Source organism: Musca domestica, unplaced genomic scaffold (genome assembly GCF_030504385.1).
Source record: "Musca domestica strain aabys unplaced genomic scaffold, Musca_domestica.polishedcontigs.V.1.1 11, whole genome shotgun sequence".
In the NCBI taxonomy this organism is placed as follows: Eukaryota; Metazoa; Arthropoda; class Insecta; order Diptera; family Muscidae; genus Musca; species Musca domestica.
In genome coordinates, this window is record NW_026712133.1 from 8,893,763 (window position 1) to 8,920,325 (window position 26,563).

General features: G+C 32.9%; 1 protein-coding gene across 6 annotated transcripts in view; it reads left to right on the forward strand.

Annotated features, from left to right (window-relative positions):
* Positions 1–1,070: 1,070 nt before the first annotated feature.
* LOC101894435 (unconventional myosin ID) overlaps positions 1,071–26,563 on the forward strand; it is a 34,136-nt gene continuing 8,643 nt past the window's right edge. The window contains exons 1-4 of one of the 6 annotated variants that reach the window (XM_059130862.1): positions 1,071–1,373; positions 2,119–2,444; positions 22,710–23,012; positions 25,074–25,293. In XM_059130862.1, the coding sequence (XP_058986845.1) occupies positions 2,353–2,444; positions 22,710–23,012; positions 25,074–25,293 (615 nt within the window). In that variant the 5' untranslated portion in view covers positions 1,071–1,373; positions 2,119–2,352. The remainder of the gene's footprint in view (positions 1,374–2,118; positions 2,445–22,709; positions 23,013–25,073; positions 25,294–26,563) is intronic. The other 5 variants (XM_059130874.1, XM_059130865.1, XM_059130877.1 and 2 more) reach the window with 5 other exon arrangements.

Consider the following 26,563-nt stretch of genomic DNA (forward strand, 5'->3'; position numbering starts at 1 on the left):
TAAACAGAAATGTAGATTTTTTAAAAAAAGTTTCATTTTCTATTATTGTGTACACATTTTTATTTAAAAATAAAAGTTCTATCTTTGGTGAGATCTTTAGGATTTATGTATAACACAATGTAGTTTAAAGGTCATGTGGTAGGAGACTAAAAAAGATTCGTGTTTTCCGAAACGGGTAATTTTTTAAAGTTTGTTTTTATGTGGTTATTTTTTTTAAAAATTCAAGAGCTAATTTTGAAGTGAAGTTTTGTTTATTATAAAACTTTTTTGTGTATATAAAGTCAGTTAGCATTCTGTTTTATGAAATTACTTAAAACGCTTCTAAAAGTAACTCCATTTTATAATTTATATCGTGATTATTATAGGTTGATTCTTTTTGAAATAGTCTTATTATTAACATTGAAAATATACTTAAAAAGACATATATATTTTATTTATTTTATTTAGATGTACTAAAATGAATTCGGCAACATTTAATTCCGTATTAAATTAAAATAGGAGACATTTTTTGTAAATCGTTAAAATATCGTTATTTTTGAGGTATAAATCGGAAAATCAAGTTTTTACATTTTTTAGAGTGAAAAATCGTCATGAAGCCGATAAATCGGCGAAAATGGCAGCCCTGCTGAGAGTCCAATGTTTTGATTTTTGTTCTTGGGATTTAACTGAGAGTAAGTGTTGCCACTAAGGAAACTGCACATTATACACAGAGGATGAAAATATTACACATTTTGGGAAAAATTACACATGTATAAACATTTTTTTAATAAAAGTTTTTTTTTTTTTAAATTACTAAATAGCCCAAAAACAAACGTAAATTCAATTTATATTAATTTTATAGCTAAAATTTTTTGAAATTGGTTACAATTATTTTGGTATCATAAAGGGAGAATCGGTTATCGTAGTAAAAACTGTTACATTCCTGCAATTCTGGAACAGACCAAATATGTGTAATTACACATGAGTTGGCAACACTGCTGAGAGTGCTTGTTTTTTGATTTTTTTTTGTTTCTCTCACTTCACTCCCAACAAAATCCTCTCTTTCAATTCCCCAAAAAAGATGAAGACAACATTTTTTTGCCATTTTAATAATTATATTCAATGTGCCCGGTTGTGTGCGTCGCGGTCGTCGGAACAACAACATCAATAAACAACGAAACAAAATATTTGTGGCAAATATCAAAAATTAAAACGTTCAAAGTCGGTCGGAGTTTGTCTTTTAAATATTTTTTAATTGCCGTTCTTAGCAGGGTTCTCGTTTTTAATCCCCATTTCATTGTTCCCTCTTGTTTATGGCATGTTAAATTCTAAGGTAGTGAAGAACGTCGTTTGAATGAAGGTTAAGACTTGAATGGTTTGAAAAATTAACAAATGTAAAGTTTGCGCATAAATGTGCATTACTCACACACACATACATACGCAACGTGATATTGAGATTTGATAGTTTGTGTTGTTGTGTTTATGTCCTTCCTCATTTGGCGGCGTTGACGGTGACGTCTACGTGTTTTTGTTTTGTATCCGAAAGATAGCTTCAATTGCAAAATTACAAAAAAAGCCGTTCTAAGAGCTGATGTATATGAGTAATAACCCCATATATATATATATATATATATATATATATATATATATATATATATATATATATATATATATGTATGTGGGCAACGTTCAAACGCACATACATATACATGATCGTCATCGTTCGTTCTGCAGAATTTATTGTCTTAGCGCAGTACATACAAACACGGCCAAATTATGAAACGGGTGAAATTTATGATCAGGAAGAAGCATAAAACATAAACGTCAAAAACATCCAACAGAAAGCAAACAGAATAGCCCTGGTAAACAACACAGTAAACAGACTGGCTGGCCGAATGACAGATTGTTAAGCGATGTCAGTGAAACTTAATTTGTTGGATGATCGATTTTAATGAAGTGTCTTCGACTATTGTTTTTTGTGTTGTTTCTCTGTTCTCTATATTACAATTCATTTGTGCGTGCTTATGTGTGTTTGTGAGTAGTGGTATGCTTTAAGAGTATTTTGACCAAATTTCGTTGTCTCTTTTCACTAATGTTTATCCGGCCCTTTTTATTTGTTTTTCTTCGTGCCAACATCAGTAGAAACAACAACGACAACAAAAACAATACAACGAAAGTAACGAAAGTGATATATACATATCAACAAACATACCAAGTTTACATTGTACATAATACATACATATGCTACTACTGTGATTCCCAACGTAATACACTCAGCTTTTGGTTTGATTACAAAAATAAAACCAACAACGACATCAATTTGTACAAGAACAACAACGACGACGCCAACAATATTAACAGCAAACAACAACAATGGCAATGCAACACCGTGAAGTGGGAGTACAAGATTTTGTACTTCTCGATGAGATAACAACGGAAAAATTCATGGACAACTTGAGAAAGAGGTAAGTTCAATGACAACTATCTTGGATAATAAGAAGCTCCACTACGCTTGCCTCGCTTGAGTGTTTACATTTGAAATGAATTGGTCTAGTTCAGTCCAAGACATCCTCTGATTCTTAGTTCTCTCTGGCTCTCGCGTTGATTTCTCTGCGTGCGGAAACGTTATGGTTCCAATTAGAAAAATAAGAAAGATGCCATCCATGAACTGGTTTAAGTAACAATGTCGCCGTTGATCAGTGTTGCCACTGAGGACACAATAGTTTTGGTAATTAAAAGTTTGGACGTTTTTCTGTAAAATATTATGTATATGAAATTTATTAATAATGTATCTAAAAAAATGAAAAAAATTCAGCTGCATGTATTAATGAAATGGAGAGAAAGCAGTGACATATTCACAAAAAAAAATGCAAATCCCAGTCATATTGCGACAAATAGTATGCAATAATGGACAAAAATTCGGGGTTATTCCACAGAATAGAAACCAAGATAACTGCCTATGGTTCATACTTATTTGTTGGAGTAAAAAACATTTAGAATCCATCAAAGATTTCCTTTTAACGGCATCATAACTTATTGAAATGAAGGAGAGTGCATTCTTCATTGCACCTTCATATTCGGCAGAAACTAGAGAGATGTTAATGCAGTTATGTAAATGTCATGCAAGAGAATGATATCGGCCCGCAAATAATTGTAATTTTTATGTTCAGGTTCAAAAATCGGTGGACTGCAGAAAGTTCAAGTTTTAACATATTTTTTGTATCCAACAATTGAACAACAATTGAAGTTTACCAAACATTTTTAATCTATTCATATAAAATAATTGTGAAATTTAGCTAATACCTTTTGCTATGTTTTTAAAAACGCCTCGGATTGTGTTGAGTTAATTCTACACAAATTAATACATTTTATACGGATGGACAAAGTTAATAGTCTTTTCCGTTCGTAGCTTTCGAAATAATTACTGTACGTCCTTAAAGTAGATATGTTCTTGACCAGCGCAAAATTCTATGTTAGTCTGTAACGTCATTTTTTGAACGAATTGAGATATAAGGATAAAACTTTACACATGTGTGTATTTCGTTGCAGGTCAAGTTCGTCCACGTTTTCATATAGTCCCCATATGATAGTACCTCCGGATGTTTTGTAAAAAACAATTGTCGATATAATATAATTTTTGGTGGTTTAGAATTGAAGATTGGATATTCCAGTAAGGAATTGATTATGACGTCTAAAATTAGAAATTAGGGATGCGTTTTGGTCGATACATGGCGGGGGATGGAAATTTGTACTATTAAGTAGTACTAACTTTACTATTTCAGGAAGAAGTAGAGCATACTAAAGGATCTTTCAAAATTCTAACAATAAGTGTAACAAAAGTACTAAAATGCACATTTTGGAATTATGTGAACAGATAGTGGTAAAATATCACAGTCATTGCCGGTGGGTAGGGTTAAGATAAAGAGTTGGTATTGGAAACTCGTCTGGTAAGCGTACGAAAGGTACTAAATGCTACAGCTATTGCTTGAAATCTGAAACTTGGGATTGGGGAACTGTTAGTATATAGAGCAAATGTAGGTGAAGGAACAGAGCTAAAATTCTGAAATTATTTGTTGAGGTCACTGTTGTTTTCTAGGGCCCAAATATGGTTTGTAGTTTTGGATAAAAGATAGGATGTGGGTCCATTGTGCAAAGTTTTTACTTATATCATCCTAAGTGAACCTCAAAATCAAGGATTTCGCAGAATTTTTGGTGTAAAAGGTAAGGATTTTCCTATTATTCATTCCGAAAAAGGTAAAACTTGTTTAATATATGAAAAAATAAAAGAATATTGTGAAAATTTAGTACAATGTATGACGTTTTGATTAAAAAATGTGTCATATGATGGGGTTACTTAAAACCCTTGAGCTATATCAAAATTGTCAATTTTTGGAAGCGTTTTTTTTCTTATAAAATCCTACAAAAGCTGAAAAAGGTTCTATTATGGGCATTCACAAAATATATGTGAAACCATAGTTGATACTGCTCATTTCATTAAAATGCACGCAAACTTGAGTTTGCGTCGCCGGTGTTGGACATACACAGGGGATAAAATCTCAAGCCCCGGCCTGCTAGATAAAAAAGTACCAAATTTAGGAAAATTTGGTTCGCGAATATAATTGCAAAGCTAATATCTCAGGATCCGTGACCTCTTGTTGGATAGGTGTTTTCATTTCAATTGGACCCGACGATACCTATGTCTATATCAGTTTAGTAGATGTGGGTCTAATACTTTTCTTATACTCTTACTTTCGGGTCCAATACCCGTCTCCGTTCCTCAAGAAAAAAGGTTTTCCCGGAGTAAGGGTAGAAATTACTACCATTGGAAAAATTTCATAAAAAAATGCAAGAGTTTGTAATAAATTAAATATATTCAGTAATTTTCTGATTTAAGGCACAGTTTTTACATAAAATATTTCAAATTTGTCGATGTAGGTCCAGTGTATGAAAATTCCGGACCAGCGGAACTTAATATTTTTTTGCTTGTTTGAACCCATGTTTATTTCTATAAATTTAAATACTTTTTTTTGCGGTAAAAAATCCAGTGTCTCTAATTTTTATTCTTAATTAGTCGTAGAGATAATTGTGTTCTTGTTTTTTTAATTCACAAACACTTTGATAAATTTTGGAGATCATACAGTCATGCTTATGTTTTGGCAAATTGCCCATATTCTTAAGAGTGTTATAGATCAAATCGAATGAAGAAACTTGTTCTAAAATGTGAAGGAAAAATATTATCATTCGATGTCTACGATTTTTTCTTTCTATTTTTATTCTGCATAAATTTGTCTAAATAATAAAAAAGAAAAATTACTGTATTTGAATTTGAACATGGAATAAACCGCAGAAAATTCCTTTATATGTATCAATAAAATGTATTTTTGACTCAGGTCAACGGACAATATATATCGCGACCGAATTTGAATATATTCGTAATAGTTATGTAAAATGACAGGAAGAGGAAATTGATTGGACTTTTCTTATCTCAACAACGCATGCGTACCAATTTGCAAGTATTTCCACATAGGCATGGTGTACGAACATACACATATATTTGTTTGAACCAGTATGTAGATGTAATGTGTTACTTTTCGCTATGTTGCATCCAATAATTCCAAATGCAATGCAAAAATATGGATAAAAAAGGCGGTAGCGAAATATAACAATAACGAAATGGAAATAGATACGTCATATCGAGAGGTCAATTGTTCAATTACTATTATATCACAAACTACACATATCTATTTCAACGTCAAAATAATGAACTCAAAATTAGAAAATGAGGTAAAGCGCACATCTTAGAGTTAAGGAAGATTATGTATTTACCTTTACTTTACTTTAAAACTATATTTACAGAAGTTACGAAAATAAATCTATATCTATAAAAGAGGAAAATGTTTGTATGTTTGTTTGTTTGTAATTTATGGACTCGAAAACCGCTGAATAGATTTTCCTGAAAATTTCCATATATACTGCAACATCGCCTGAAAGTAACATAGGCTATATACATTTTTGAATTTCCACTTGGAACTGGAGATATAGCATCAGAATCGGAGGTACCTCCCAAAGCTTTAGATTTTATATGCACATATCTATTGATTGGTTGAAGACACAGTCTCCAAATTTGGAATACGTAACGGAATTTGGAACAAAAATAAGTTTGCCAAATTATATTGTAATCGGTTCAGATTTGGATATAGCTCCCATATATATTTTCGACTGATTTCGCTCATTTGATGCCTCAAACACAATATGAATGTTCGATTCTAATGAAATTTGGAATGTGTGACGGGATTTAATCCGAAAATAAATTTGTCAAATTATATTGAAATCGGTTCAGATTTGGATATAGCCCCCATATATATTTTCGGCCGATTTCAAGCATTTGATGCACCAAACACGCTATGTATCCCCAATTTCAATGAAATTTGAAACGTGTGATAGATTTTATCTAAAAAATTGATTTCCCAAATTATAGTGAAATCGGTTCAGATTTGGATATAGCTCCCATATACATTTTCGGCCGATTTCATGTATTTGGTGGACCAAACACAATATGTATTTCCAATTGTAATGAAATTTAAAATAATTAACGGAATTGGGAGCCAAAATGAATTTGTCAAATTAAACTGAAATCGGTTCAGATTTGGATATAGCTCCCATATATATTTTCGACCGATTTCATGTATTTGATGCACCAAACACGCTATGTATCTCTAATTTCAATGATATATATATATATTTTCGACCGATTTCGTTCATTTGATGCCTCAAACACAATATGAATGTTCGATTCCAATGAAATTTGGAATGTGTGACGGGATTTAATCCGAAAATAAATTTGTCAAATTATATTGAAATCGGTTCAGATTTGGATATTGCTCCCATATATATTATCGACCGATTTCATGTATTTGATGCACCAAACACGCTATGTATCTCTAATTTCAATGAAATTTGGAATGTGTAGCGGAAATTAAAACAAATATACATTTGTTAAATTATATTAAAATCGGTTCAGATTTGGATATAGCTCTCGTATATATTTTCGACCGATTTCATGTATTTTATGCACCATACACGATATGTATATTCGATTCCAAAGAAATTTGGAATATGTAACGGGATTTTGATTAGAAAATAAATTAGTCAAATTATATTAAAATCGGTTCAGATTTGGATATAGCTCCCATATATATTTTCTACCGATTTCACATATTTGATGCACAAAACACGATACGTATTTCCGATTCCAATGAAATTCGGCATGAGTGGCTAAATTTGGCACAAAAATAAATTTGACAAATTATATTCAAATACGCTCAGATTTGATTATAGCTCCCATATATATACTCAGCCGATTTCACATATTTGATGCACCCAAAGCCATAGAGACAAAATCTGGCACGAGAAAAAATTGCCAAATTATATTGAAATCAGTTGTGGTTTGGATATAGCTAACATATATATTTCGGCCGATTTCATATATGTTATGGACCAAACATGATATATATGACCGATACCAATGAAATTCAGAATGTGTGGCGGAATTTGGTTACAATAATAAATGTGACAAATTAATTGGAAATTAGTTAAGATTTGGATATAGCTCCCATATATATATTATCGGCCGATTTCATATATTTGACGCACCAATTTCAATGAAATATGAAAGGTGTTGCAGAGTTTGGTGTAAAAGTATTTTTTTTTTTAAATTATATTTAAATCGGATCAGATTGGGATATGATTTTAATAAGAACCATTGACCCACAACGCCTTAGGCTAACACTAAAAAACAACACAACAATTGATTTGAAATACGCCTATTACGGCGAAGTATGTTGCTATCTCGAATTCACTAATTGCAATAGAATTGCCACTCAACTTCAAAAGATTGCAGTTTACTGCACACTTGGTATTTGCTATGAAATAAATAAATCCGAAGGACAAACCCTTCGTGTATGTATGTCATGTTACTGCTTTTCTAATGGTTTTGGTTGTTTACGCACTAAAGTAGTGCAATAATTTTTTTTTAATTTTTTTTTTTTTAACCAACATATATTCGTAAATAAAATTTTGAATGCATATAAAATCAAAAGGGGTAGCGAAGCTCACCGGGTTCAGCTAGTTGTTTATTAAAAGTGAAACTAGGTGAGTGAAATTTAGTAGTACTCATGGTATAACAATAGGTTATGTGCTTTTATAAGTTTATTCTTTTAACTGCTGCCGGCATTAACATACATCAATTAACAACACCGTAGTATCGAATTCACTTGGAAATAGTTTTTAAGGTAACAGTTTATGAATTCATGCCATCGTATGCTCTATGGCCAATAAATAATATGGCCCTTTCCAAAAAAAGAAAAAAACTACGTGAAACAGTTTGTTTATGAGAGCTCTGGTAGCGACGTTAAATTGTCTAATTTTCGAAAGAATATTTAAATTCTTCTGCACTCTCCATACACCGTTCATCAAAAGGGCCACTCAATTTTCACCAGCCGATACTTCGGGTGGTAATTGATGCTGTTCACTTAATGTTGTTCACTACTTCTATTGAACAATTTACTACATTTATCCCATTCCATTTCACTCTCGACACCTTAGTGCGATAAATAAAAATGAGTCTGGCAAAAGCACTTGACGGTGTGCAGCCAACCGAGACGACACATTGCTGGCTATTAAATAAAACAGTATGCGATTTCCTCGTAAATCCTTGGGTAATCAACCATCGAATAAGTGGACACGTTAATCTATGCTGCCATAGAATTGAATGGGTTTGTTTGGAGTTTTAAAACGATATAAATTTTCACTGATTGATAGTCATCAATAACACAGCGGGTTGAATATTTGAATTTGTTCAGATTCATTTTCCCAAAGTTATAATTAAAAAAAACGAGTGTTTTCGTTTTATAATTTGAATAACTGTATTATTTTTTAATGCATTACAATGCATCTCGAGGCCCTGAAATATATTTACTTTTTTAAGTAAATAATTTTGGCTACAGATTTCACAGCCATATCGAATGTTCAAAAGGTTTTGTATTTAGGTGGAAATGTAGTTGCGAAAAGTTCTTTATCATTGGGTTTTATAGAAAACGAATATCCGCTAATTCTATAAGTGTGTCTTCACCTGCCGGCAGCGGCATTTCATGTAAATTGATTGAAATATCTGTGGTTGGCATTGTTTACAAAACATTATATTTTCATTTTATTTGGACAGCCTGGAAAAGAGAGCAATCTTAGGTCAGGGTAGGCCAGATTGCTGCGTATGTGCATTTCAATCTGTTATCGTTTCGAAACAATAACGGAAGAATGCCTTAAGTAGGATGCAACTGCCGTAAGTTGTTAGAAGAGAAACGTTCATTTCTAGTCTGCAGAAGAGAGATGTCTGGTCCAAAAGAATAACAAAGACATTTTACTAATTCGTTTCAGCTTTTGAATGTTTACAAAATGTGCTTTCCCACTTCAATTGTTTTATGGACTTTTCTGTTTAGAACAGATTTCGATTTCCTCAAAGTTTTATTGTACGCGTAAAAAGTAAAGTACAGCAACGTCATTCAGTTCATTCAATTTTAAGTTTATGGCCGTGATTGCGCCGACCCAACCCTACAACTAAAATATATGACTATCTAAGAATTGAAATTATTTTTTTTTTTTTGGTACAAGTTGAAGACCATTTCGTTTCGACGAAAAACCTAAATAATTACGCATACTCATTGATTGTGATACGCCAAATATAAAAAAGAAAGCTATTTGTGGTCGTGACATTGGTCGCTTGGTGAAAAATTAAATATCTCGGTAATATTTCAGAAGTATTTATTCAGGCATTTGAAATGTTTGTTTGATTTGTCGAGCCAATGTGGAGATGTGTCATAGATACTTGCTTGTTTTTTTTTATTATTTGGAAGAAAGAAGACTGTATCCATCATTATTTTGATTGATGTTACATTTGACTAGGCCTTCTCATAATGCCCATTTTGACTGAATCCCAAATCGTCAAACATGTATGTTAGGCAATATTTTTGAAAATTCCTTTAATTAAACTTGATAAACTAATTTTTAGTTAGAATTTTATAATTTACTGTACATACTCTGGAATATAATATTGGTTCTCTCACACTCGATAAGTCGATAAGTTTGCCTTAATAAACACTTCTTATCACCAGACTGCCTTCATTTCTAAATTAGTTCATACAAACTTGGAAATCTTATCTGATTCGATATGTTTACGTGCAAATGCGAAAAAGCTTAATTTATTCGAAGAAATTGGTATGGTGGTAAAAAATGCAGATAAGATTGAGCATTTGGCCATTGTTCATTCACCTTGAGTTTCATTCGATGTGAAATGTTACAAAATAAGTTGAAAAGTCGAAAGGTATTTAAAAATTGATACGAATAAATATATGATTGAAATTCGTATTCGTTGAGTGGTTGTTTATTGCAAAATTTATTTTCTTTGTTTTACAAAGTACAATTGTTTCCCTGCTTTATGTTATGAACCTTTAAGCATATGTGCAACAATTGCTCATATTATTGACAAATTCATGAAGAATTCTGAGCTAAGTATTGAAAATTGTAACATACGCGGAAATTTTGTCTTTCGTCGACTGAATATACCCCAACAAAATTGTCAATACCAACGATGCTATTCAATCATCGGTACAAGTGATATGAAGTCGTAATTGTGCTACTTCTTATTACAAGATAGTAGTGGCAGGCAAAAAAGTCTGTCTGTCAAAACATGTCTGAAATTGCATTTAGCATTTAAGCATTAATACGAGCGGAGAGCGACCATCGGCTGTTATGGCGGCCCACATCATCACCAGGGCCGGCGCTTTAGTTCTGGTGGCCAACCGAAGGTGCACATTTTCAGCTGACCTCTTTGGCAAGTAAACAAGATCATTTTGTTTGTTAAAAAACTGCTGGACAACGAATATTTTCTCCTCGGAAAAAACCAAATTCGGCAGTTCATCACTTTCGGCCAAGCAAAGCAACTCTTTAGCTCTTTTGAGTCTATTTTCTTTCTGTTGCGGTGTAAGTTCTTGCACTTGTTGGAATTTTGAAGTTGGAATGGCTTTACCCCGAGCTCATTTTTCAATGTTTGTCGAATGGAATATTGCGATATGTTCAGCTCACGAGCCATTTTCAGTCATTGCGACGGGGGTTTCGATCAAGTCGCTTCTTTACTTTTCGAACCATTTCTGCTGATGTTGCTGTTTTCTTCCATCCATTTCCTTGGCGTCGGGCTACGCTACTAGTATCACGGTAACGAGCGATGGTACGAGACACAAAAGATTTATTCACATTTAAATGCTGGAGTGCTCTAACGATAGCCAGTTGTGTTTTCCAGCCAAATATAAAGAAATCTCACTATCACGCTGGAATTCCATCACGAATAACTTTTTTTCTGGAAAATTCTCACCAAAATGCTTTTGTACGCTTGTAAACAATATAATGAGCTCTCACTGGAATAATTTTAACAGCTGTCGGACGAGTGGCTTAGAAATGACAGCAGTCTAAATTTGGTTGCAGTTTTTTCATCTCACTCTGTAATGTTTATGTTGTTACCACCAAAGCGATCTTTGGATTATTGGATACCCACACTAACAGAATCTAGCCAACTAATTCTACATCGGGCAAAAAAAAAGTAATTTAATTGTTCTTTTCTGTGATGTCATGATATTAAGGAATTGGAGGTATTCGAATGATTTGTGCATCTACTTTGTTAAAATTGCATTGACGCTGCAACTCTCCTTTCTACACTTTCCAAAAGCATGGAGCTCGTGGTGGAGTCGACGCACCATCGTGGTAGATCTCATTTTTTGTTCTATTGAAAGTATATCCGTATTTATGACGTATTTCGAACAATCCGGATAATATTCCGTGTACTAGCCAATAGCTAAACCTCAACTATTATTAGGTGTTTACTTTCCATTCAAATTTGTCAATATGTGTTGAAGCGGTAACATTGGCCGACTGGCTGTCGATATGAACGGAAATAGTATTTTTCCATACTTTTAGAGAATTTGTCGTCAGTGTTGGATGAAAGTGAACGTTGAGTGTTGATTGTCACACATGTGAGGTATGGTGAACAAGTCCAACGCTCAATTTAGACATTTACAAAATTTAACTTCTCTATTTAGGCAAGTCGCAGAAAGTAGACTAGTCTAAGGCCGGTATTTAAAAACGGCATTGCGACCGACAGACAGCAAGACGATTAGCTTAGTGTTGCTATTATGAGGCGTTTTGATGCTTTTTTGACCAGCTATTTTTGTATCAATATCCGAAAATGGTGGTGACTTTTTCATATTGGCGGTTTTCAATTAATTAAAATGCAAATACATTGTAAATTACTTTTTAATGCTGCGGACACTTCTACACTATTGAAAATCAAATGAATTGGAATTAACTGATTTTTTTTGTTTACTGCTATGAGCGGCATATTAAAAATATGTAAACATAATGGAAACAGATGAGTAAATACCAAGAACTAATTGTATTCGATTAGAACTAATTGTATCTAATTGTATTCGATTAGATTCTAAAAAGTTGCAAAAGTATAGACTGAGGACAGATGTGGGAGTGGAAGACAAAAGATTCGTTATGGCATTTTGGTTAATGCAAGTTGTCCGAAATTTTTTACTATTGCCTACTTTTAAATTATGCCGAGGACGTATGTTTATTAACTCAAAGCGATTTCATTTTATCAATGGTATACTCCTAATATTATCGTAGGCGGTATATCAACGTTAAAGCTTTAATAAACAAGAATTTTGATATATAAATAAATAAACAAAAATAAGGTTCCAAGTATATAGTTGTGAACTATCATGGTGCAATCTTTTCTTGATAAAAGCTCCATAAGGACTTTTGACAAGAGGAAGAAAATGCGTAATTTTCAAAGCAAATTAGCGTAGGCCTCCAATTATAAAGACTGGTAATTTTATAAGAATGACCATATATTCATTAAAACTTAGTTATAATACATAGTAAAGAATGGTCAAAACAATACTTCGTCAGCGAAAAGTCTACATTAAGTCTACATTACATTCGTTCCAACAGGTCGTATTGTGCTTGAACATCGTTCTAAATTTTCAGACTTCAAGGTTTTTGTATATTATTCAGTTTTTCCTTTTTTCAGAAAGCACTATAGCACTATGGACCCACATTCAAATAGCTTTGTCCAAAACTATTTCAACGTCTCCATGTGTAAACATTAGAATTTACCTAATGACCTCAATATTTCAGAATTTCAATTCTATCCCTTCACCTAATTCTATTAGCAATTGCAAAACCACCACCAGATCTCAAACCCAGATAACAACAGAGACCTTAATATCATATTTCGGGATTCCAGCTCTATATATTCACTCAATACCAAATTGAGTAATGTTTTGTACTTTTCGTACAATTATAGTTCACATTTCCAGAACCACGTCGATATCTCAGTTTCAACTCTATTCCTTCACGCAATACCAAATTTAGTACCATTTACTGCCTATCGAAAAATTTGCGTAGGCATTTGCAATACCACCATCCGACCGCAATCCCAGGTAGCAACAGAGACCTCAAAATCAAATTTCGGGCTTATAGCTCTATCCCTTCACCCAATATACAAATTATATACGACGCATTTCCAAAACAAACTCCAAATATCAACCCTGCACACTACTAACAGTGATCCTATTGCCAAATATCAGATTTCAAGCTGTACCCGTTCACGCTATACCAAATTTAGTACCATTTAGTTATTTTCGTATACTTGCTGAACGCATTTCAAAACCAAACCCTTTATCTTTAACCTACCCCCAGCAGAGATCCTAATATCAACATTTTAAATTTCCACATGAATCCGTTCAATCAAAAGTTGGTAGCTCTAACCTAATACAAAATCGAAGTTTAGTATCATTTTAGAACATTTTGTTACTCTAAAGTGGGAATTTTAAAAAACATCATCCATCCTGCACTCCATCTATCTATCTATGGTACATCTCTCCTGCTTACAATCAGTAACACATTTCAAATTTCAGAATTCTAGTTCATTCCGATTACAGTAAACTTATTAATGCTCCTAAAGCCAGCCATGGAAAACATGATTTTTATCCGTTAGTATTAATAAAATATGTTTGATTTACATAAAATGTGTTTGGATTCTTTATCCAATATTAGATATAATTTAAAACACAAGCCATCAAAGGGAATATGTCTGGTTTTCCGAGAATAGGATCGACAGTGGTTTTGCGCCTTTTAAAATGGGACAAACAAAATTTGCCAAAAAAATTAAACGACATGCCGAATATAGGATGACATTTTCATTTCAAATACTATTTTACATAAAATTTCATTTATCTAATAAAAAAAAAATCATAACACATTAAATTCAAAGCAATAGGAAATGTGTATTGCAAAGCTGGAATTTTGATGAAATGCGAACTATGTATGTGCCAACCATTGGCACACTTACCCTATGCTAGAAAGTTATGTAAACAATTAGGTGACAAATTGTACAGCAATTTTGATGACGTCTTCTCTGGGAAATGCTAGTTTTTATATATCCCACACAAGATTGTTGACAACCAACCCTATTCAATAATATTATGACGCCATTTCTTGGCCTAATTCAAATTGGAAAATTTGGTGTGTCTGCCCAGTGCGATTTTTCTTTTCAATGCTTGTATTTTTTCTTTTGTTGTTTTGTAAATATACCCAAAATATACAGTGTAGTAAATACATACATACAAATACCCTAATGCATGTCAGTGTGTATGTCCCACATTCACAAACATTTTGTCTGATCGACCAAATAAATGTCTATCTATCTCCGGCTGCAGCATTTCAGCCAACATATATTCTGTTTAGGCTTCCTTCTCTGTGCATCTGCACCACGAAATAAATATGTAGGTCGAACTAATAAATGTCGGGAAAGGGGAGGGATATGGCACGCGTCTGTCTCTGTTCTTATCAAAATAACGCATAAACTGAGAAAAACATCGGCCATACCCGAATATTGTTTCCTATTCGAGCATTCCCTATCGATTAGATACGAAGTCAATGTTTTGTGTTTTGCTCTAAAATCTGGAGTTTTTGAACTTTTTACTATTTTACGCAAATCCAAGTTGAGAAGAGATAAATTGGAATTGCAATTACTTTACACCTGCAATCTTCGTATATTTTCCTTCTTTCGTTTGAGTCGATCTATGGATTTGCAGTTAGTCGAATGCAAATAAATGAAAATAAAAACGAGCTAATAAAAACATTCTCATTTCTATTCCAAACATGAATGCGTCATGTGTTTGTTTTTGTTTCGTTTGTCATGCAAGTGAGTCATCATCGTCATTTGTCAATGAGCTTTCTTATGAAAATCGCATTGGCTCTGCTACAGGGTTGGAAACTCGGAAATGTTTTGACATTCCAAAATGGAAACGCCCTGCTTGGTTGAAATAGAATTGTTTCACCAATTTTAAATACAAATGAAAATGATATAGCCATTTAAGAGAACAGCTGATTTTTTTTTGCTTATTAAAATATTTCTGCTAAGTTTTTGACAAATGTTCATTTGGGTAAATTTATTCTCCTCAATACCCAAGCTGGCATAGACTATCATGCTGCGGATCCTTTAGAATGTAATCCTTGACTTACTACATTTTTTTGTAAACTACGACAAACATCTTAGATTTCATATACCAACTTGACACTGACGTGGGCGAGAAAGTAAGAGCTTTCTTCTTTTATCTAAACGATCTGGAGTGCCTCTGAAAGTTATTGCATTACATCACTTTCTGTAATTTGTTTAACTTTGTGTAATTTATCAGTCCTTTCCTCTGCACAAACTTTCACACGAAATTAAAAAAACACACACAACATCTGTGATATGCACATTCATATGTGCATGTATGTTGGTTAGAAATGCCCGAAATGCCCGAAATGCTAATTGATATTATTTAACAATTATACAAATGAAATCGTTGTAATCAATTTGTGGTTAGGTGCTAATTTTTCCATCTCTGCCATTCGATATCATCAAGGGGTGAGTAATTACTTCACCATGAGAACGAATAAATTTGTTAACAATTCCGAATAAAGTATTTACTCGCGTATTATGTGTCAGCAAGTTTAGTGTTAATTGCATTTATTTACAACAAAATATAAATTAACATAAAACAATGATAACAAGCGTATCTATGATCTATGGACTAAAATTTTAAATAAGCTCAGATAGTTGCCAATATAGGCACATTAACTGCTGGACAAATGGACAAGATCTTTAGAAATGTAATAATATAAATATAATAAAGAAATATAATAATATAAATATATATATAATAATATATAAATATAATATAATATATATATATATATATATATATATATATATATATATATATATATATATATATATATATATATATATATATATATATATATATAGAAATATAGAAATACCTCTGCTAAACGTTATGGAGACTGTCTCAGATTTGAATGTAGCACCCATAATTAATTAATATATATATTAATTAATTATGGATGCTACATTCAAATCTGAGACAGTCTCCATAACGTTTAGCAGAGGTATTTCTATATTTCTATATATATTTCTATACTGTATGTATTTGATGACTGGCACCAAATATCGTTGTTATGGTGTGCATTTTACGGGTGTGGGAGCAATATGAACCGATCTGGATAAATGTTGGCAGAGATTTTTTTTAGCTGTATTTGATATATTTTCCCCAACAACGTTGTTATTAAATTCACATTATATCTGTGGGGGACTAAAACAGCCGATTTTAATCAAATTTGACACACTTGCTTCTCATAAGTAACAGTTGACTATATGAACTAACCTATTTAATCGATTTCGAGATCAATGTACCCAAATGAGAACCAACAAGACACCAAATTATATGAAAAATGTAACAATTCATGGTCTGATTTCGATTTTTAATACGGTGCTATCGTACTTAATGAGAACCCCAAATAACAAGTTATAGCTAATTTCGAAATACCTAAAATCGGATGGTGCCGTTATATGGGGGATGTACGAAAACGTCGACGTCTGCAATGAAAATCCCGAGTACAAACTCGATTGGAAAGAACTTTAAATTATATCAAATATGAATTTCGGAATAACGTATACTTCCGATTTTCTATAACAAACCTTGACGACTGGCAATGGGGATTGCAGATAAAATTCCTACAATTGGTTAACTAAAATGGTTACCTTGTAGAAATCTCATTCAAACAATACGTCTCCGCCAGTACATTTAGAAAGCTGATTTCATTCAGATAGCTAATTTTTCCGATTTGTAAATATCAACAAATATTTTTCTAAATACTCTTTAAATATTTTTATTGTGGTTTTGCAAAAAGATAAATCCCCTATTATTTTTAGTGTGGTGGTTTATGTTGTTCCAAAGCTTTTCGACTTGGTCCAAAATAAATTGTTATCACCTTTTTCAATGGTTGCATAATTTCTTCATCCAAATGTGATTGACGTCCAAGGGGACACATTAACTTCATATAACTAATCAAAAAATTATAAAAATAATTTGCAATCAACGTCTTGAAGGGGAAGTACGCAACCTATCTAATCTATGAAATATTCCATAATTTTTTGTTTATCTCTCGGCGTTTAAGGCATATCAACTTTAAACTCAGAAGTTATTACCTTATTTCCATTTTTATTTCTTCATATTATCAATGGATTTAATTGCTAAAATTTATTGTATATGTATATGAGATTAAGAATCCAAACAAAATCATCGAAACCGCCCCCCCACATTACCGTCACCGCGTGATTAAATTAAAAAAATACATATTTTGCCATTTTGTCCGGCTCAGTTGCGGGATTTTATACAAAACAACACTATGTGTTGAGGGTATTATAAGTTTGATCGGGCCAAAAATTATGAAATACCTCGAAATATTGGTTTCCCACATAGGAAAAAATATATGGATCTTCCTATCTCGACGAGCTGAGTCGATCTACCTACGTATGTCCGTCCGACTGTCCATGTTAATTTGTAATCACTCTACAGGTTGCAATTATGGCCCGTTCTTGGCCCGAAATTTTGCATGGAGGTGGGGTTATGGTCAATATTACGTATATATTATTAAGTAGTTGCCGAGTAAATAATCGGATATATATAGCGAAATATATACAATGTGTATATACAAAGAAAAGGGATGTTAACTAGAATGCTTATATCTCAAGAATGGCTGGACCGATTTTGACAAATGTTGTCAAATCTCTTGGCATAAAAGAATCATATCAAAAAAATCGTATAAAAAGATGCCTAAATGGTGAATGATGTCCGTCCCTATAATCGTCAAAATATCGAATATCGGGGGTACCGTTGTATGTGGGCTATACTATATAGTGGAGCTATACAGAAAGAACTTCTAGTATGGATTTTTACACAATTCCATTTGTGGGGGAAAACAACTTGGAGACAACGATTTTATTTCGTTAAAGACAATTGACCATTAACGAGTCCCTAAAAGTGGATATTGTTAAATATTTTGGTGGTACTCCTTTATATATAATGAAATTTAACCTTTTTGTACAAATGAACTAAGAAACGTAAGTTTCTTCTTAAGGATCCGAAAAATAACACATTCTGAAATAATTGATGCATAAACGCCTTCTTGTTTCCAATTCCATAGGAAATAAGGGCCGGTCTTTAACAGCGTCATTAACATTTGCATTGCAATTCACACATGGATCGTAATAAAACCTAATGAAGCAGCAGAGTGTTGGGAAAATAAACAGATGCGCGTGTATAAGCGCACCACAGTTGACCACCGCGATCCACCTCATTGCACCTACCCATGAAGGAGATATCTTGCGATTGCCGGCATGGTGATGATGATACGTGCTGGTTGCACAGACGATAACATCACATATCATCAATAACGAAAACAACATAATCACCTCACACACACATTGCCGGTTTGCTGCACACCGGCATGAACATTTGCTTTGGACCTGTTCTGTTCTATTGTTTGCTTCTGATTTTGTTTTTCTTTTTTCTTCAGTTGACTGACAAGTGCATTGAAATATGAATGGTTGGTTGGAAGCAAATGAAAAGCGATGTCCAGACAATGCCACCATACTCGGTATCTGTTTTGCTATGGACATAGGTCAGTTAACCTGATGCAACAATCGTATCGTTAGTTTATTAGATCATCGTGTGCTACAAAACACGTGAAATGCCGGCCAGTCAACAAATTGTGACGGTCTGATGAAAATCGATTTTGTTTTCTTTTTCTATTCTAACAAATTCACTTTTGTTTTCGCATTTGCTCATGCCGCTCTTGCCGCTGCGTTGCACATTTTACGGACAGACCCAGTTTGTTGAGAGAACACAAAAAACAAACGGTGACGATGTTGGTCAAAGAAATGCATCAGAATCGTGACTAGAGAATGTATGGGAATGATTATTTGTTATTAGTGCAAAGCATACGTTTAGGAGCATTAATAGGAACGAACAGTGCCCAGTGGGAAAATGGAGAACGAAAAGTCTCGAGAATAAGTTATTTCATTTATAATAAAAATTTCAAATCGAAAGAAAATGTATTATGGAGATATTTTAAGACCCAAAGATGCGAAATTATAATTTCATTTAACGAAATTTGCAATCACCACCTATTTTTCATATATTTTTTTATGATAACCCTCAGAATATTAATATCAACTCTGTAATGATGATATATATATATATATATATATATATATATATATATATATATATATATATATATATATATATATATATATATATATATATATATATATATATATATATATATATATATATATATATATATATATATATATATATATATATATATATATATAAAGCCGCATTGCGCATTCAACAATGATCATTGTTTACATTATTTAATTTAAATTAATGCACAATATGCATCGTGAGATATTGTATTGTATATTGAGAGTTTCAAGTGCCAAATTTGTAACAATTATATTGAAATTGTGGCAAAAATCTTCCCGATATCGGGTAGTTATATGGGGGATGTAGAAAAACGTAGACCTATATAGACAGTGTTCGTGGATCCCATTTCAGAATAAAAATAAAGATTTTTTAACGAATCCTTTAAAAAAGTTGATAAAATCATAAGAATACCGAATGTCGGGAGGTACCGTTATATGTGGGCTATAGTAAATCGTTAATGCATGTAGGAAATTGTTCGCTACAGTGCACTATGGGACCGATGGCATGTTCTTGAGACAACAAATCATATTTTGCAGTTAGTAGTCTGAATAAAAAATTAACGGAATTATGTTCAGAACACTTTTAAAACCTCGAAAACAAAAAATTACAATCTGGCAACAAATTATTACAGCCTTATGCCGAGTTGTCAAAGATGTCATATTTTCTTTTCGTCATTTGGGGCGTATTTGGGAAACAATATACTACATGTGGTGAATGGTAATAAAGCGGGCTATCATATTTTTAAAAAGTAGTTTGCACCATTTTGCAACTTAAAAAAAAATCAACTTCAAGTAGCTTAACGTTCAAAAAGTGAAATATATTTTTTAACATTTGGCTGGAAAATCAGCGTTAACCCACAAACGTAATAAACTGTATTTCAGCAATTCACATATTATCGATAAATATTTTAAGACCATGAAAAAGCTAACTAATGACATTCATGCACAAAACTAAACTAAAACGGTGTATCATTTACACAAAAAATTGAGGGGAATATGTATGGGAGCTATATGTGAATCTGAAACGATTTCGAACAAATTTGTATCTAATACCTCGTACCGAATGTCATTGTTATGGAGTTCATATTAAGACTCTGTGGGGCCTAAATCTATAATCGGATGAAAGTTATATGTGGAAGGCATATCTATATTCTTGCCGATTCGAAAGAAATTCGGCAGATGTTGTTCTGATTATAACCAGCACCTAAAAACGAACTTTGGAAGGACTACCTCGTCCCTGTGATTTTTTGCCTCAAATACATGCCATTGGCCCCATAGTGCAGTGGTTTATATCTATTGTGAACATCAACAATCGAATTTGAAACACTTTCTTTGAAAAATGTAGCTTAAATCTTGAAAATACTGAATACCTTGGTAATTCATAGGGAGACTTTATGAAAACATGGATTCAACCACAGGAGGTTGAATCTATTACGATCGTCATAGTCATAGAGCGGCGCTGAGTCCTGAACTCATAACTAACGGAATACAGTTGGCAATATGTTTATTTTACCTTTTGGGGTTGATATGTCTATTGAAAATAAAATTGGTTAGGAAACCCATTATTTGGTAATGGGAATTTTTACGGAGATATAACGTCATTAGAAAAGGTAAGGTCTCCACTTTTCAATATCAAGTCACCTTAAAATATACGGTGTACTTCAGAACTTACAAATTTAAAAAGTTTGAGCTAAAGTTTATGTTTTTCTTGTTTCTTTCTTCTATCGTTTCGTTAATGTTTTGAATTGAGTTTCTTTATATTATTTCATCAATCAACAATTGTTTTATTGTTTTGAAAAATGAAAACAGAATATTTTAAAAATCAATGATTGGGAGACGCTTATATTGCGAGACGCGCATTAAAGCTAGTCGCCAGTTTTGCCATGGAATTGAAAGATAAAATTGTTTAGATCATATTAATGAAAGAAAATCCAGGCATTTCATTCATTTTTCCCGTTGTTTGAATGATTTTAAAAATGAGGAAAAATATTGAATAAAAGGAAACAACTTGTTGTTTGCAAATTTGACAGGAAGCAGGCATAGCCTCAGAGCTGCATTTCTGTAGTTTCCCGAAGCTGTTCTACCTCCTTATGGTATCATGTTTAAACCCTGTTTGAATGAAATAACATTTTCAATGCCAAATCATCAATTCATAATTCAATTGAAAAAGGTTGCTAAAACAGCGACATACTACAAAGTTGCCAGATTTACTTTCGTTCTTATACACGTTCTTAATTATGTTTTAATGATTTTCGTTCGAAAAAAAACATTTTTTTAAAGACTTCTAAATTGTTATTTCCGTTGTTAATGGTAATTTGTCTGTTTTCCCCCATTAGCGATATGGCGAAACTTTTTACATTTCAGCACCATTGTAACGATTTCGTTAATGGTTCGGATGTTACTTTCTTCTGCATATTGAAAGAATTTGTGTTTGTCATTAATTTTATTTCCATGCTCCATTCAGCTATCAATCATTGATTGTTCTGATTAAATGTATTTTTGAAAATTGTTTACTTTTGATCCATAATACCGCCTCTTGTGGTTTGGTAGGTGCGAACTACAAGAAAATGATTCACAAAATGGGTAGAATTCTCAAACCGATCATAAAGCACCACTGTGTGGCGCCAAATTTATGTTGATTGATCCCGGCAATAGAGAATGATGCTCAAAAATACACCTGTTGATTGTTCGGAATGCAATTAGCCCCAATGCATCGATTCCGGAGGTGTGAGACTATCGACAAACGCCATGGATTGGATGGACGGACAAGTGCAATGAATGTACACGAACAGACGACCCATTGACATATAATGATAATGATGGGATAATTATTGTTTGTTTGGAATATATTTTGTCTGCTAGGTTTGAGATGGGCCTGATGATGATGGCACCATCTGAGTTGCGCCACATCTTATCTGTTTGTTTATTATGAATAAAATATTGAATGAATTTATTGTTAGTAATTTATTCCGTCTTTCTTTTCTCATTCTTACAGATTTCAAGTTGGCTCCATTTACACATACATTGGCGAGGTGTGCGTTTCGATGAACCCCTACAGACAAATGAACATCTATGGTCCCGAAACGATCAAAAAATACAAGGGGAGAGAACTTTTCGAAAATCAGCCACACGTATTCGCCATTGCCGATGCTGCATATCGAATACTGAAACAACGCCAACAGGACACGTGTATTTTGATTTCCGGCGAATCAGGTGCCGGCAAAACGGAAGCATCAAAAATTATAATGAAATATATAGCTGCTGTCACAAATATTCATGGCCAGAATGAAATTGAAAGGTGAGCAACAAAAAGAGAATTAATAGAATATGTATTCATGTTTTTATTTGTTTTTATACCCTACAATATACATTTTGAACAATCGGCGTGGAATTTAGGTAAAAAAAAAACAATAAACCGCGATTAATTTTTCATTACTGACTACTAGTTTAATGTTAAACATAAAATGAAACAAGTTGTGGTTCAAAGGCACTCTATTACTAATATTTAGAAATACTCAACAATTAGAAAATTTTCGTTTGCAATTTTCCAGTTTCCAACATTATAGCGAACAAGCCGAACCCGGCGCACTTCGCTACTCCTTTCGTATCATATGCATTTAAAATTTATTTGTAGACCAAATTCCGTCACACATTCCAGATTTCATTGAAATCAAAGATTTATAGCGTGAACCGATTTCAATATGATTTGCCATTTTTTAGCGTGTTTGGTGCATCAAATAAAAAATAAAATCATAAAATATATTTGAGAGCTCTATCTAATTCTGAACCGATTTCAACATAATTTGGAAAATTTAGTTTTGCGTCAAATTTTGTTACGCATTTGAAATTTCATTGAAATGGGAGGTACATAGCGTTGGTGCATCAAATAAATGAAATCGGCCAAAAAAAATAGGGAGCTACAAACAAAACTGAGCCGATTTTAAATAATTTGGTAAATTTATTTTTGTACCAAATTCCGATACTTATTCCAATTTTTTTTTTTTTTTGAATCGGACATATGTATAGTTGTTGGTGCATTAAATAATTAAGTTGGGCGAAAATATATGGAAGCTATATCCAAATCTGAGCCGATTTTAGATCAAATTCCATCACACATTTTAAATTTCATTGAAATTGGTAATGTATCAAATATATGAAATAGGACGAAAATCTATATGGGAGCTATATCCAAATCTGAATCGATTCCAAAATAATTTGGTCAATTTATTTTTCTACCAAATTCCGACACACATCCAAAATTTGAAGACTGAATCTATAACCGACCAAAAGATATTTGCATACAGTATCTACATTTTTTGGAGTTACCTCCGATTCTAATTCCATATCTCCAGTTCCCAGTGGAATTTTAAAAATGTATATAGTCCATAAATTACAAACGAACAATCGAACGTACAAACATTTTTCTCCTTTATAGATATAGATTATTTACCAGAAACTTGAGAGCACTATTCAATATTCTTCAATTTTTCCGTTTGTTGGGAAGGAGGGATATAACCAAGTATTAAATACGTACCCTAAGGCCCAAGAGGGAATGTAAAGCGAATCATTTAATCGTGTTGATAATTTCATAGATATCTAAATCCTAAAATGTCTCATACTACTAAACAGGCGTAACACATAAAGTTGCATCCTGCAGTTTGAAGGTGGAATTAAAACGGACATTTTAATATTTAAAATAAGAATCTTCAAAATAGAAATGAATGTAAATTAGGCGAGTTTTCATTTCAGTTGACGATTTTCTCCACTTAATCTCGTTTAAGCAATTTGAAGTTATGTGTTAAGTTCACTTAAACACTTCTCCATTACAGAATTAAAGTCATCAAAATACACTTTGCCAGGCCACACCTAAGCCATTAATAGTCATTTTATTGAGCTATTGTATAGTATATGGACACGATGACGCATCATATCGGAGTACAACGGCAGCCGCTTTTAAATCCCATGCACTAGTTTTGTTTGTTTTTTTTTTTTTCAGTCATTCGTATTATCCCTGCAACACGTCAAATTATGTTGTGGCCCTTCGTGGCATTCTGTCATGGTGACTCTTCATGTTTCCAATTAGTGAGCAATAATGATGTTAGCGTGTGCTACAAAACGTCCCCTTAAGAGTGTGTGAAACCACTGAAAACCATTAAATGAATATTAGCAATAAATTGAAAGTGATATTAAATTGAAAATTTAATTTCGAGTCAATTTGACCCTTTTTATGGGTTTTAATTTTAGTTCTGGGCATTAACTGATAACTACACTCATAAATATAACTTTTATTATTATTATTATTGCAAGATATTAAAAAAAATATAATCTCAAAATACTTTTTATTGCATTTTATTTGCAGAGTGAAAAATGTGCTGATCCAAAGTAATGCCATCTTGGAGACGTTTGGCAATGCGAAGACAAATCGTAATGACAACTCCAGTCGTTTTGGCAAATACATGGATATTGAGTTCGATTATAAGGCAGATCCAGTTGGTGGCATTGTAACTAATTATTTGCTGGAAAAATCCCGAGTGGTGCAACAGCAACCGGGAGAAAGAAATTTCCATAGTTTCTATCAGGTTAGTTGATTATATTTTAACAATGGATCATAAAAAAGAAAAAAACAACATGCATATTTGTACATGTGACACGTTTTTAGAAACATTTTTTACCAAAGTCTTGGCTTACATAAACTTGGAAAACGACAATAATTTTAGACAAAAAACAAATACCACAAAGATCTAAATTATAATTCGATTATGAATTAAAATAATTTATTGAGAAACAAAACGATTATTGCTGTAGATATTTTTATGTTTAGTAGTTTATCTTGGAATATGAAAAGCTTCGGCATTTGTACGCCTACAAATGTTTTCTAAAATGTGTTATTTAAAAAGCGAAAGCACTTTACAATATGTTGCTCACTGAACAAAAAAAAAATCATCTGATCTTTTCACATTTCTAAGTAAAATGATTAAGTAATTAAGAAGAGTGTGAGTAGTAATTCGCCTAGCCATGGCGAACAACACTATCCAAGTACACATTGGTTATCTTGAGAGCGAGATTGATTTCACCAGTATATACAGGGTGAGATAAAAAATAACTGCAACAAGGTCAAACGCCATAATTTTTAAATTTTGAATGAAAGCAAAAAATGTCAGAAATAGCATCAACTTTTAGAATAAGTTTAGATTTTTTTGAATTGGTCACATTTGACACGAATTATGGTCTTCAAACGGCCAATGGAACCGTCACACGATGCCCGAATGTTGCTCTGCGGTATTTTGGCACATTCCCGGCGAAGCGCTAGCCTGAGGTAATCGACACTTTGGTATTTTTTAGTACCAACCTTACTTTCCAAAATACTCCAGACACAATAGTCCAACAGATCGGAGATAACAAAATTCAAAAGTTTACCACTTTCGCCAAGCGAAACAACTCTTTAGCTCTTTTGAGTCTATTTTCTTTCCGTTGCGGTGTAAGTTCTTGCACTCTTTGGAATTTCAATGGCTTTACCCCGAGCTCATTTTTCAATATTTGTCGAATGGAGTATTGCGATATGTTCAGCTCACAAGCCATTTTCGGCCACTGCGACGCGGGTTTCGATCAAGTCGCTTTTTTTACTTTTCAAACCATTTCTGCTGATGTTGCTGTTTTCTTCCGTCCACTTCCCTGTAGTCGGGCTACGCTGCCAGATTCACGGTAACGAGCGATGGTACGAGACACAAAAGATTTATTCACATTGAAATACTTGAGTGCTCTAACGATTGCCACTTGTGGTTTTCCAGCCAAATATAAAGAAATCACACTATCACGCTTGAATTGCATCACAAATAACTTTTTTTCTGG